At 38.8% G+C, this 12,847-nt stretch overlaps 1 protein-coding gene across 7 annotated transcripts in view; it reads left to right on the top strand.

Annotated features, from left to right (window-relative positions):
• The window catches only part of Dnah5 (dynein axonemal heavy chain 5), a 239,260-nt gene extending 226,714 nt beyond the window's left edge, over nt 1-12,546 (top strand). For all 7 annotated transcript variants that reach the window (XM_050144813.1, XM_050144816.1, XM_050144812.1 and 4 more), the window contains 3 exons: nt 388-540; nt 937-1,168; nt 10,808-12,546. In XM_050144813.1, coding sequence (XP_050000770.1) covers nt 388-540; nt 937-1,168; nt 10,808-10,959 — 537 coding nt within the window. In that variant the 3' untranslated portion in view covers nt 10,960-12,546. The remainder of the gene's footprint in view (nt 1-387; nt 541-936; nt 1,169-10,807) is intronic.
• Nucleotides 12,547-12,847: the final 301 nt, after the last annotated feature.

Genomic DNA, 12,847 nt, shown 5'->3' with positions numbered 1-12,847 from the left:
GAGTTTATTTATATAAATAGAAGTCTTGTCTTTATACAGTATCTACTGAAATTGTAGCCTGGCCATGGCCGATACCTATGCCTGTTAAATGTCATTCCATAGAGGGTTTTTATTTCTTCACAGCAGATGAACTAGTGATGAATATACTCACAGGTAGAAGATGATTGTAGTGCTTTTTTTTTTGAGTTTTGCCAATTCACATCTTTCACTTTTTTGCACATCATTAATGTGAAAGAGAAAGGATAATCTGAGAAGTTTACAGGTCAGGGTTCAAGGGAAACTCAAGACTGGAGGGACATTTCCTGCTGCTTTTTTCAGTGAGCACAGCCAGTTTACACAGCTGAATCAAACCTACATTGAAGGATTGTTTCAATGTGTGCGTTTCAGGCATCGTGGGTTTCAAGCACCCTGGGCTTCTGGTTTACTGAGCTTCTAGAAAGAAACTGCCAGTTCACCTCCTGGGTGTTCAATGGCCGACCCCATTGCTTTTGGATGACAGGATTTTTTAACCCCCAGGGGTTTTTAACTGCAATGCGACAGGTAATAACTCTGACTTGGGCTCATTGTGTTACTGTAATTTCCCTCTACAACCTCTCCTCTTTCCTTAAAGCTTTAAAAAATATAATAAGACAGAGAATGAGTAATTGTTTGATAGTAGCAGTTACCTTGCTATCACTATAAATATGACTGCTTATCTTATTCCCAAGCATTTATTTTTATTTCTATGTTGATTTAATTTTATAGTTCCCCTTTTAAGGTACAAATGGTTAAAATAGGAAATGGACATTTTTTAAATGACAGAATCTTTTAAATTATTTAAATACTACCCCAGTTCCTTTGAATGAAGATAATTTGGAATAACTTGATTATAATTTAGCTTTTCCTATGAAGACAAACTTCTAATTGTTCCTTACATCTTTTTGTTGAATCGAGTAGGAAATAACTCGGGCAAACAAAGGCTGGGCTCTGGACAATATGGTTCTTTGCAATGAAGTCACCAAATTGGCAAAGGACGACATTTCTGCCCCTCCGTCAGAAGGAGTCTATGTCTACGGCTTATATCTTGAGGGTGCTGGCTGGGACAAAAGAAACATGAAGCTCATAGAATCCAAACCCAAAGTGCTTTTTGAGTTGATGCCTGTCATACGGATTTATGCAGAAAACAACAGTAAGTTGTCTTGTATCTTCTGAGAGGGTTGGTATTATATCATTGACTGACATTATAAATACACAGTCTTATGATTTCTGTCAAGCACTAGGTATTACACTCATTTATCAACTGGCTCCATATTCATGCCTATGCTAAATGACTATCTACTGATCTCCAGACCTTTTCTTATATGCTATTATAGAGATAATAGTCATGGCCTTCCTGGTAAAGCAGATAAAATATACATGAATACTAATAGAGCCTTCATAGACAGTTTCACAGATGAGATAAATGAAGAATACATGGAGAGAATAGGAGATAACTATTGGACTGAGAGACCAGGAACTGAGCACCAGGAGTTCTTGGCCCTGGCCTGGTATTGAAGAATGGACAGGAGGGGGGAGGTGAGGCATGTAAAATGATTTATTTTGTACACAGGGCTCACCACGGGGAGTAGTTCTACTAGTTTATGGGTTTGAGTCAGATTGTGAAATATAGACTGAATCTGAAGATATTTGGCCTAAGTATAAAGAAAAAAATGCTGGGTTCCTATTTTATCCAATGGATAGAATATTGTTTTGATGAGACACACTTTTTTTCTACATTATCAAAGTTCTATTTCAGAAATCTAAAAATACATCAAGTCTTTCTCACTGTGGTTTCACATTTTCTAGAGGCTTTTGTTGCATTCATCCAACTATCTTTCAGCTAACTTCCCCACAGTTCTCTCTAGGGAATAAATAGTTCATTTGGAAGCATGAGCTATAAACTCTAGAGATAGCCATGATTGAGGGTCCCCAGAAAGAAGGGATTCAGTGATATAATCACAAATTATTTTTTCTTTGAATAAAGGAAGAGATAAAATATTTTAGAGGTTGATGGTATTTTGACACCATAGGTAAGTAACACACTTGAAAACTTAGCTAATGGAAAAGAGATTGTAAACTCCACATTTGCTGTCATTTTTGGTGCTGGGGATTGAATTCAGGGTTTCCTACATGCAAGGCAACTGCTAATCTTGAACTTGGAATCTTCCTGTTTCAGCCACCCAAGTATCTGAGATTATAGACCTATTAATATTTATTCATTTTTAAGATTTATTTGTATGTATGAGTGTATTGTCTTGGTGTATGTATGCTCACTGCATGAATGCCTACTCTGCACAAAGGCAAGAGGAGGGTCTTGATGCCCTACAATTGGGTTATAGATGGTTGTAAACTGTCGTGTGAGTTCTAGGAAGCAAACCATGGCCTCTAATGATGCAGGAGATTCTTCTGTCTATGTGTTGCTTCCATTGGTTGAATAAAGAAAACTGCCTTGGCCTTTTGATAGGGTAGCCCTTAGGTGGGTGGAGTAGACACAACAGAATGCTGGAAGGAAGGCAGTGTAGTAGACATCATGAATCTCAAGCCTGAGACAGACGTGGGTTAGAATCTTGTCGGTAAGCCACAGTCACGTGGTGATACACAGATTTAATAGAAATGGGTTAATCAAGATGTGAGAGTTAGCCAATAAGAGGCTAGAGCTTATGGGCCAAGCGGTAATTTAATTAATACAATTTCTGTGTGGTTATTTCAGGTGTAAGCTAGCTGGGCAGGATGGAACAAAGGGGCCCACTCTCTTACTACAGATTGGCACCCAAAGTGGTAAACTAACTCCACGTAAAATCTGAGAAAGCTTCAAAAATAATACAGAGTTTAACACAGCTTCTTGCTGTTTACTGGCGGCTTGCCGCAGCTGTTTTAAGAGAGATTTTCCTGATTCAGCTGTAGCTAAAAAAAAAAAAAAAAAAGCCACGCAGTTTTAAACCTCCGGCTTTCTGAGCTATGCTGCTAGCATGACCTCTGTCTCTTGCAGGAGACAGAGCATTCAGATGGGGTTTGTGAGTAAAGTGCTATGGTGTGCCTGGAAGGGGGGCATTGTGCGCCACGGCTCAGAGGCACAAGTGACTCAGAGGCACAAGTGACTCAGAGGCACAAGCAGCTCCGCCATGCCAGCAGTGCAATGTACACCGCTCAGAGGCACAAGCAAGTGCTCTAACCTGCTTAGCTTTTTCTGAAGCCCTTAACTATTTTTGAGCAAACAAACATTTGCTATCTGTTTAACATGTATTAGCTATTAACCTTAAATACTAGAAGACAAAGATAATTATGAACCAGATCTTGACCATAAGGACACACAATCTTGTCAAGAAGACCAATACAAACTAATACTAAAATATAATTAGAAAAATATTATGTTAGAGATGTGTTCAGAATGCTTAGGTAACTTAAAGTGGGGGAAACTCTAAGAGTTTAGGTTAGTTAGACTGATTCTGAGATGGGGCAAAAATGAGTACGGCTGGGAGCCAGAGAAAGAGTTTTCTTGGTAGAGGAAAACAGCATGAGTTCATCCAGTCGTTCAGTGACTGTCTACCTGGTCCTTTACATCTGCCCAAGGTCACTCTGCTGCTAAAGCTGCATCAGCAAAGACCAGACAGGGTTCTCCTTCTAATGGAACTCAGTTTCAAAACTTGAGGGAGATACAAAAAGCAAATATTGTTAGGTCTTGTTACTTGCAGATTTGGTGTTTATACTTGAGTTTCTTCATAATACTGATGTCAATACTGGCAGTAATCCCTAGGTCTGCATAGAGAAGCACAACGTTTGAGATGCTTAATAATCACCTTGGCTCCCAGGTGAGGCTGAGCGTGGAGATGATTAGCCTTCTGGTTTGACTTATATGCTATAAACAAATGCCATTTCCATACTGCATTTCCTATTATTCTTCTGTATATAATATGTTAAATTATATATGTATCCAAAATTACATATAAATCTTTTAATCTTATATATCTTACAAATATTGCATATATTATTATGCATATCACATAATGTATATTATAAATAATTTGTTTTTCTGTTTGATATGGCTGCCTTCAAGTATAGTACTGATAGACAACTTACCTTTCCAGGGATAGCAAGTCTCTGCAGTATAGCTTATGGAGAAAATGTATATGTTACACAGACTTCCGTTATGTGCAGCTGGTGGTGCTGTGATCGTAAATGCTAATGAGTCAGCGGGATACATTATAAAGGAGATATTAAACAGAAAAACGCATAAGCAAGATTATGTATTGATTGGTTGATGACAAATGCTATATGCTCCGAGGTTTGCAGGAAACTAATGTGGCATTTTTTAGAGGAGTGACAGCTCAGCGTTTGTTAACCTGCATTAATGATGGCTTTGAATGAGGTGATTACTGAGAATTGAATGCACAGATAGCTCTTGTTTATCTAAGGTGAGCACACACATGCCTTGCTGAATATGAGATAATTTAAGAGTCCAGTGAGAAGAGGGCACAGTTCTGAGTTTCAGAAACAAAGCAGGCCCTGCTGACCTCTAGCAGCCCAAGGATCATGCAGAGGTATGACGTAGCATTGGCTGTGTCCTGAATGAGGAAGAGAAAGATGTGGGTGTATACAGCTATGAATGGTGATGGAGGGGTGGGAACAAATCTGTAGGTATGCATGAGATCCCACAGTGCAGTAAGGGCACAACAAACAGGACTTCTGTGCAAGGGAGGTGATTGACATGGAATCAGGGCTATGGGCTTTGCTCGAGGGAAAGTTCTTCCAGGATTGAGGGAGAAACACGATCACAGCTGTGCCACAACCCCGTCCTATTTCAGTTTGTCACCATTCTAGAGCAGTGCAACCTGTCAAAAATGTATCTCTGATTACAGAGGGGTCAGATAGATATAAGAAATGTGATCCCACACATTCTTGCTGGTCCTCGAATCAAAATCAAGGCCAGCAGGATCATAGTACAATTTCTTGTAGCATCTAGAAGGGAAAGAAAGAGCTGTCTCAAGGGACCATCAGCATCTTTACATTTTCAGGTACAGGAAAGTTCAGCTCTCCACCGTCCACTCTTGAACTCTGGTTTAACACCTGGTCAGCTAGAGAGTTTAGAATGATCCTGGAGATCTCAGTGAAAAATACATTTCTCCTTGACTAAAAATGCTAGATGGTGGTGAGGAGGAGGAAATGCAGGTCAGTCCACAAGATGAAATCTATATAGATATTTTTAAAAGCACAATATGGAGGAGCAGTGGATATGTTTGATACAGTTGTTCGTTAATATTTAAGCACTAACTGTAACAATAGTGACAACATTAAAGAAAAATGAACTTTCAGTTTTCCTTTTAATTTGTGTTGTGTACAAAACACCCTCAAATGTCGCTAGAAATACCTTCTTTCCCTGCAATGACTCTAACAGTCCGTTATTCTTTCCTGCCCCATTGTTTAGAAAGAGTGTGCTCAGTCTCAGAGAATGTGAGCTCCTGTTAGCAGCAGAGTTGGGATGTCTGCCTTGGTTTGTCTGGCTTTAGAAGTGAACTCCTCTTGTTCTAGAAGTTTTTTCTAAAGTTTAAATATGGCTTTAAAAAGATAGACTCACTCTGAAACATTTGCATTATCTACAGTGTTTAGGTGTACATACAACAAAGGAAGGAGTTGGTTCAAGCAGAAGATGGAGGTGAATGGGAGTTAGAAGCGAGAACTTGAAATCTATTGAGGTCATTTTAGAGGTGGGTGGATTCTTTACCAGGTCTAGAAAACTGTGAAGTTTTCTAGGAAGACTTTGCCTTGGAGGGTTCCTGTCCAAAGAGCCGTGAATTTCTCTGGGTGAGAACAAATGCTTAAGGTATAAAGGAAGAGGCACCCACCAGAGAGAAACTGAACCCCAGGTGAGGGAGGTGAAGGCTCTCAGGACCCTGCTTGGCACATGTGTTGCTTTTTTGTGGCTGAACCTAGAGAAATAAATACACCTGAAAGGGCTGAGATGAAATCCAGCTGAGGCTTTATGATAGCTGGCTTTTGGGGTTGTCAGTCTTTGGCAGGAGGTTTTTTTTTTTTTTAAAATAGGAATATAAATAAAATATTATTTTTCCCGAAATATATTTTTGAAAGCTTGCTTCATCATATCATCCTCTCTACTCAAGGTGTTGTGAAGATGTGTTCCTCATAAAAAGAGAGAGCTGTCCTCCCTATAGTGAGTCAGGTGCTATTTTTCTTTCCTTGTGACCAAACTGTAAAATCCACAACAATTAGACATTGAGCATCTCAGCATGAACATAACGCAGTGATAATTTCATAATACTGGCAATCCTTTGTTATTTAATAACAAATTTTCCAAGGCGGCTGTGCCTGTCCTGCTGGGCATTAATCAGTTCTGAGAATCATTAGCAACAGGCAAGGGGCGGAGGGTAAAACAAGCAGAGGGAAAGGGGATCAGTTTCAAGATACTGAAAAATAAAATACAAGTCAATTCTTTTTTCTTTCTTTGCTTTAGCAGACGTAGGTGGAAGCTTGTTTTGCTTTCTGGTTGAAGAGACTTGTATTTGCTAATGGAAAATTTAACACTCCTATTGCTGCTTTCATGGCGAACATTTCATTTCATTCTGATAACTAAAAAACGTTCTAATTGAGATATAGAAACGTGTCATCCTTAATGACCAAAGGACACTCCAAGTGTAGCACTTTCAAATTGGAATTCTCAGTTAATAGTGTTTACATTAATACGGAAGGTGATTTATCACTTTACAACAAAGTGGCTACAGAAGTGCAGAAACAAGACTGATTTATTTATTCCCAAAGGGAAGATATCTGGACATTAGTTTTAACAATATGTGAATAGCTTATTCTTAACTTTAATTGTTCAAGGTTCTCATGAGGACATCACAGAAAAACACTAACGTTTTATGGGATTCTTCAAACTTGGGAATCTATGTACACAAACTAGATTCTCAAAGGAAGCTGTGACGGGGCAGATATAGGAGAAAATGTGCCGCTGTGTAGAATTACTTACGTGGGCGGAAGGTTGCATCTAAACCAACCTCAAGGCTGTAGCTAAAAGGAGCTGGAGGGAGCACAGGGGTTGTACACTTGGGGGATTATGGCAAGACTCTGCTGAGCACTTAGTGGGATTTGATGGTAGTTTCAGGACTGCTGAAGTTCAGGAGGCTATTTCCTGCCAGATCAATGTGTTTCTCTCAGTGTGTTTTGATCCAAGACTGTGAAGACATAGGTGTGAGGGAAAGTCACACAAGCCGACTGAGAGGCCACCTCCTGACTCCTGAGCCCCACAGTGGTTAATTCACTTCTAGTTTATAAACATAGGCCTCGGTCAAGAAAATGGGAAGTGTCAGTCTGGGGAAATTTTATAGAGAAAGGTAAAACTGTAAGTATGTCTGTGTGTGCATGAATGCATGTGTGTGCATGCATGTGCATGCATATGTATGCATTCATCGGTGTACTTGCATTGTGTGCATACATGAATGTACTTGTGTGTACATATGTTTGCATGTGTGTGCATGAATGTTCACACATGTTTGGAAACATACCTGTGTGAACATGGTAATGTGTGTGCATACATGTGTATTGAGGGGAGACAAGAAAAAGCAAATGACACACTGTAGGCATATATGACGTCCAGAGTATGTACTATAATGGTTATTCACACAATTATCTTATTTAAACTTCACAACAAATCTATAAAACGTTATTTCCTCCCTTTCAAGATGGGGAAATTGAAGTTTCAAGTTGTTAGTTTTGCCAATGACTGTGGCTACGAAGCAGCAGTGCTCCAGCATGATGTGTGCAAACCCTAGTAGTATGGCTTTCGAGTATGCCACAAGCGGAACTAGGGAATCAGATTTTCTCCACGTCATCATTGTCATCCTCACATCTTCCTGCAAAGACCAGGAGGCAGCCACACATGACACATGCCAAGTTTTGCAAAGAATAGAAGCCTAGTGGGCTGCGAGCCCTGCTGGCCAGGTCTGATGCTCAGCTTGCCAAGAAGATCTTCAGGATCTTGGAGAAATATCTCAGTTCCTCATGTTTCAGCTTTCTAATCTGTGACGTGGGAAAGATCCTGACTTAATAAAGTATCCACAGCAGAGTTGTCGAAATAACCCAACTCACAATATTGAGCACTTAGGAGAAGGCACAAAATTAAACAATTGTATTAGTATTATTATCATTACCATTATAAATCACAGGATTTTATGTGACTTTTAAAAAATAGTAGAAAGAAGAGACACTGATGGAGTAAAATGTTAGCAACAGCGAGGTCAAGTAAAGGAACGACTTAAAGACTGCGGGCTTGGTTACTTTGGATATTTGTAGTAATAAATGTGGTGTGTATGAATGGATGCACGGGTTAGCTAGGGGAGGTAAGTGACTAGAAAACAGGCTTTCTCCAAGGCGTTCTATTAAAGTATCACGGCTCCTAAAGTGTGGAGTCTGCCAGTTTTCATGCCCCCATCTGTTTTCTGGAACCCCAAGGCTTGAAACATATGTAGCTAAGCTGCTTTCCCTGAACATTTGTTTTCAGTGTTAGTTGTCTAAGCAGGGGATTGGGTTCACACAATCTGTTTCTGTGGTAGCATTTTCACTATGAAATTATATTTTGGGTTATTTCTAATCCTGTTGCAGACGCTTGCTGTATGCTGTGACTTGGCGTGTACCTTCAGTTAAGAAGCATTTAAAAATAAATAAAATTGGATAAACATTTCAGAGACTTGTTTTTCTTTGCTTACTAAAATTACTCTATTATTTTATAATTTCTTTTTGGAATTAAAATCCAAGTAATCAAATACTGTACAAGGTATAATTATTATAATTATCATTAAACTCAGAGGTAAAACTCTAATGCCTTTTTTCAAGGATTATAAAATGTCTGTTAATCAAATTTACAACAAGAGCAATTAGTTGTATATTTTGTGGATGTTTATAGGTTTTAGAATTAAAGCATTTAAATATATCTGTTTGTATAGTTAATATTCCATGATTCATTATCAGATATTTACTTGTTCAGAACTTTATACACATACACACACACACACATACACACACACACACACATACACACACACACACACTGTCTTGGCATTCTACACATCTTTCCAATTAGTGCAATTACAATTATCCTAATATTAGTTAGAGAATTGTGAATTAGTTATTATATTACTTTTGATTATTTAATGATGACTTTCATGAAATTAAGTACATGAAGGGCTTTTAAATACTATAACACATATGACTTGGTTGTTACAGCACAAGGTTGTCAACCTTGATACCACATATGCTTTTGATCTGGATAACTCCATTGTAGGGTGTTATTCTCAGAATTAGAAGATGTTTGTAGCATCCCAGCATCTTCTCACTAGATACTAAGCAAGTCTATAGTTGTGATGACCATAAATGTCCTGTTGTCTGCTAGGGTAGGATCACCTCTGGTTCTGAGTCACCACTTCAGAATATTTATATTAAGACATACATAGCCATACTAAAATATTAATAATCCTCCAAGATAATTTATAATGAATAGTTAAAAGAGATAGGTAGGTGAAGTTTCTGTTGAGTTAATTAAGGAGATGTTAACTTTTGCTAGTACCATGCTTTTGTAGTTTGTTAGGGAGTGAGAGTCGTTTCAGTGCCCAGCTTCATTAAGCTAAAGCACGAAGGCCAAGTTCCACTTTCATGACACGTGGTTCCATCTCATTAGTCACAGGAGGGTTGTCATATGCTCCATATGCCTGCCAGAGCCTTGGTGTGGGTGAGAACTTTTGTTTGTGAAGGTTTTACAATCTCAAAGAGCACATAGAAGAACACACCACTTCCATAAACGAAAGTTAGACAGACATGAAGATAAACGGCTGCTGTGGGCAGAGTGGATTTCATAAGAAGCTATCGGAGCTTGAGTTCCCAGGTCTAATTAGTATTTGTAAACGTTTACAACTTTTCCTTAAAGAGGGCTGATATAACTTGTATAAATTTAGTGCTCCTCACAGTTGGCTCTGTCTGTGATTACTGGTATATTGGTATGTCCTGGGCTGGATGAAAAGAGAACCTGTGCATGATTTATGGAAGATCTTTGAAGGATGGACACATGTACAAGGACTTCATAGACGCTAGTTGTTTCAGAAGTTGCATTTAGCCCTATGTTCTGAAAAGGGAGGACTGAGTCTCACAGACTGTGCTGGTTTCTTTGTTTCCCAGTTCTCTCCAGGGAGAACTGAATCTCGTGGCCATGGCTGTTTCTCAGTTTCCCAGCTATTTTTAGTCCTTTCCTTATACAGGAAATTCACAACGCTTTGTTTGGCTGGGGTATTCCGTCTCCTGTAATTTAAATGTGATGTAAATGACAGCGCAGAAGGTTGAAGATTAGAATGTAAACAACTAATGGCGATAAAGAAAATGCTGTACAAAGCAATTAAAAATGGATAGATCCTGGTTGCCAAACACAAGGCATGATGGTGAAGGAAGGGGAAGTAGGCACCCAAGACTTGAGTAATTGAGGTCAAGAGGAATTGGTGGAAAGGAATGCCAAATTCACGCAGAGAGAAAGAGGAAGAATTTAAGTGGAAGTTGTCAAGGTCATTGACAAGAGCCTAATAATGCCAACGTGAGGCTGAATGTCTTGCTTTAGCTGGTGTGATAGTGTTCACCGTATGCAGGGATGCTATGATCTCAGAGGGTAGTTCTTTATTTTAGTAATTTTGACTGTCATTCGAATGACTTCCATTATATACAAGCTTGGTACTGTACTCTGAAATGCTTCACTTCGAAATTAATCAGAATCCTTTCTGCTTCAAATTGTGTTTTGTAGCTGCAAGAGATCCCCGGTTGTACTGCTGCCCCATCTACAAGAAGCCAGTTCGAACAGACTTGAACTACATCGCTGCTGTGGACCTCAAGACAGTCCAGGCCCCCGAACACTGGGTTCTCCGTGGGGTCGCCCTTCTCTGTGATGTCAAGTAATAGAAATGCACAGTCCAAGTGATTTTAATCTTATTTCTCTGTCAGTGCTGGACATGCATAAATCAGACTCTGTGTGTGTGTGTGTGTGTGTGTGTGTGTGTGTGTGATTAATGAGGTGGCACCGCCCCACACAGTTCTTAGGATGCTTAGTTGCATTTTACTTGTGTTGTTATTGGTAACTGACCCTTGCACCTATTTGAAAAAAAAGATACTTATTGATTTAAAAGCATAATTAACAGCCTCCTAATGAGTTGTGGGCATCAAATCTCTATCCATGTATTTTTTCTTATTTCTACCTGAAGCCTATGTTAAGCAATTGCCATTCCCTCTCAGGGATTGCTTCTCTGATCATGTAGTTCTAGTGCAGCCAGGTTCTCTAAGGTAACATGGGAAGGCTGTGCCAGTTCTGTTTCTATTGCCTTTTGGTCAGGTCAGGAGACTTATTTTCTAGACTTCAAGCAGCTTATTAAAAGATCTTTTACAAACAATAGGGAATGGAAGACAGATTAAGGTTGTTGTAAATAGACAACACAGGTGAACCAGGAGTGCAAACACATGGAGCAACATTAGGTCTCACTTATAATCACTAACAGGATACTGATGGATGTCTAATGAAAACAGTATGGTGTCTGTCCTGGTGATATGCTCATGGATTGTTAGAACAATGTAAACGGATGCAAAATTTCTATAAAACAATTTGAACAGAGAAAGAAGCATAAAAACATTCAAACTCTTTGATTCTTATTGCTCTGTACCAAGCGGGCAAACCCACTGAAGGCAAAGTTTAGATATAAAGTTGTATTTAGTAGACAAAATAAATGGACCTGCTCTAAATGTTCAATATAAAACTATGATAACAGAAGCCAAGAGGTATTAGATAACTATGAAATGTAGTATCGGAGAGTTTATTAGAAGAAAATGACACGCATAGTGATAAACGAAAGATACAATTTACAAAATATTGATCTCTCTGTGATTACAGCTATGAAATAAGTTTGGATGTGGACAAAAATTAGATAACAATATGGAAAGTTCAAACCAGGTGTTATGGCATAATAAATATAGGAGTATTTTAAAAATGTAATGCTTAGAAGGGAGGAGCAAAGCCTGGAGAAGAAGGTTTGTGGGAATCCAAAATGACTTTTATTAATTAGGAAAAATATTCTCCAAGGAACCCTTCATTTACTTTTGTTTTAAGTTCTGGCTATAAATGACCTTCCCCGCCACCTATGATGTATTGATTAGGAAACTTGATCAGCATTTTAATTAGAATTGTGGTTTAGCTATTGGTCTGATTAACTGCAGCTTCTTCTGAGGTAACGGCTTTCCTGTGTGTGTAGTGAGTGCAGGGCTCTCTGTTCCTCGCCAGGTACAGAACTGGGATCAGCATCATTGTTTTACGCTCATTGTGCTGTGTAGTGTGTGTGGCTCCTGACCATGGGCGGCACTACTCCTGTTTGAAGAGCTTCTTTTGTATGCATTAATACGTCAGTTGATGCTTGAGATTTGTGACTTACTGATTACATTATTTTAAAAAAAGATAATAAAAACTAGAATGTGATGCAAATTAATAAAAGATTCTTAGTAAATGTACAAATTGGGATTGTTCATTGTTTTCTGAAAGGGGATAACTGCTATTAGGTACCCAGAAAAATGTTTTCAAAACTGTACTCTATCAAATTTGAAAACTGATAATTCACGCTGGGCGGCTTGCGCCTTTAATCCCAGCACTCAGGAGGCAGAGGCTGCTGGATCTCTGTGAGTTCAAGGCCAGTCTGGTTTACAAGAGCTAGTTCCAAGGCAGGACAGAGAAACCCTGTCTTGAAAAAAAAAGAAAAAAGAAAACAACAACAGCAACAAAAGAAAATTGATAAGTCATGTAACTTTA

The sequence above is a fragment of the Alexandromys fortis genome, unplaced genomic scaffold (assembly GCF_014885135.2).
Source record: "Alexandromys fortis isolate MF-2015 unplaced genomic scaffold, M_Fortis_MF-2015_v1.1 scaffold_52, whole genome shotgun sequence".
In the NCBI taxonomy this organism is placed as follows: domain Eukaryota; kingdom Metazoa; phylum Chordata; class Mammalia; order Rodentia; family Cricetidae; genus Alexandromys; species Alexandromys fortis.
The sequence above is the reverse complement of the archived record's forward strand: the minus strand, read 5'-3'. Positions and strand labels throughout refer to the sequence as shown.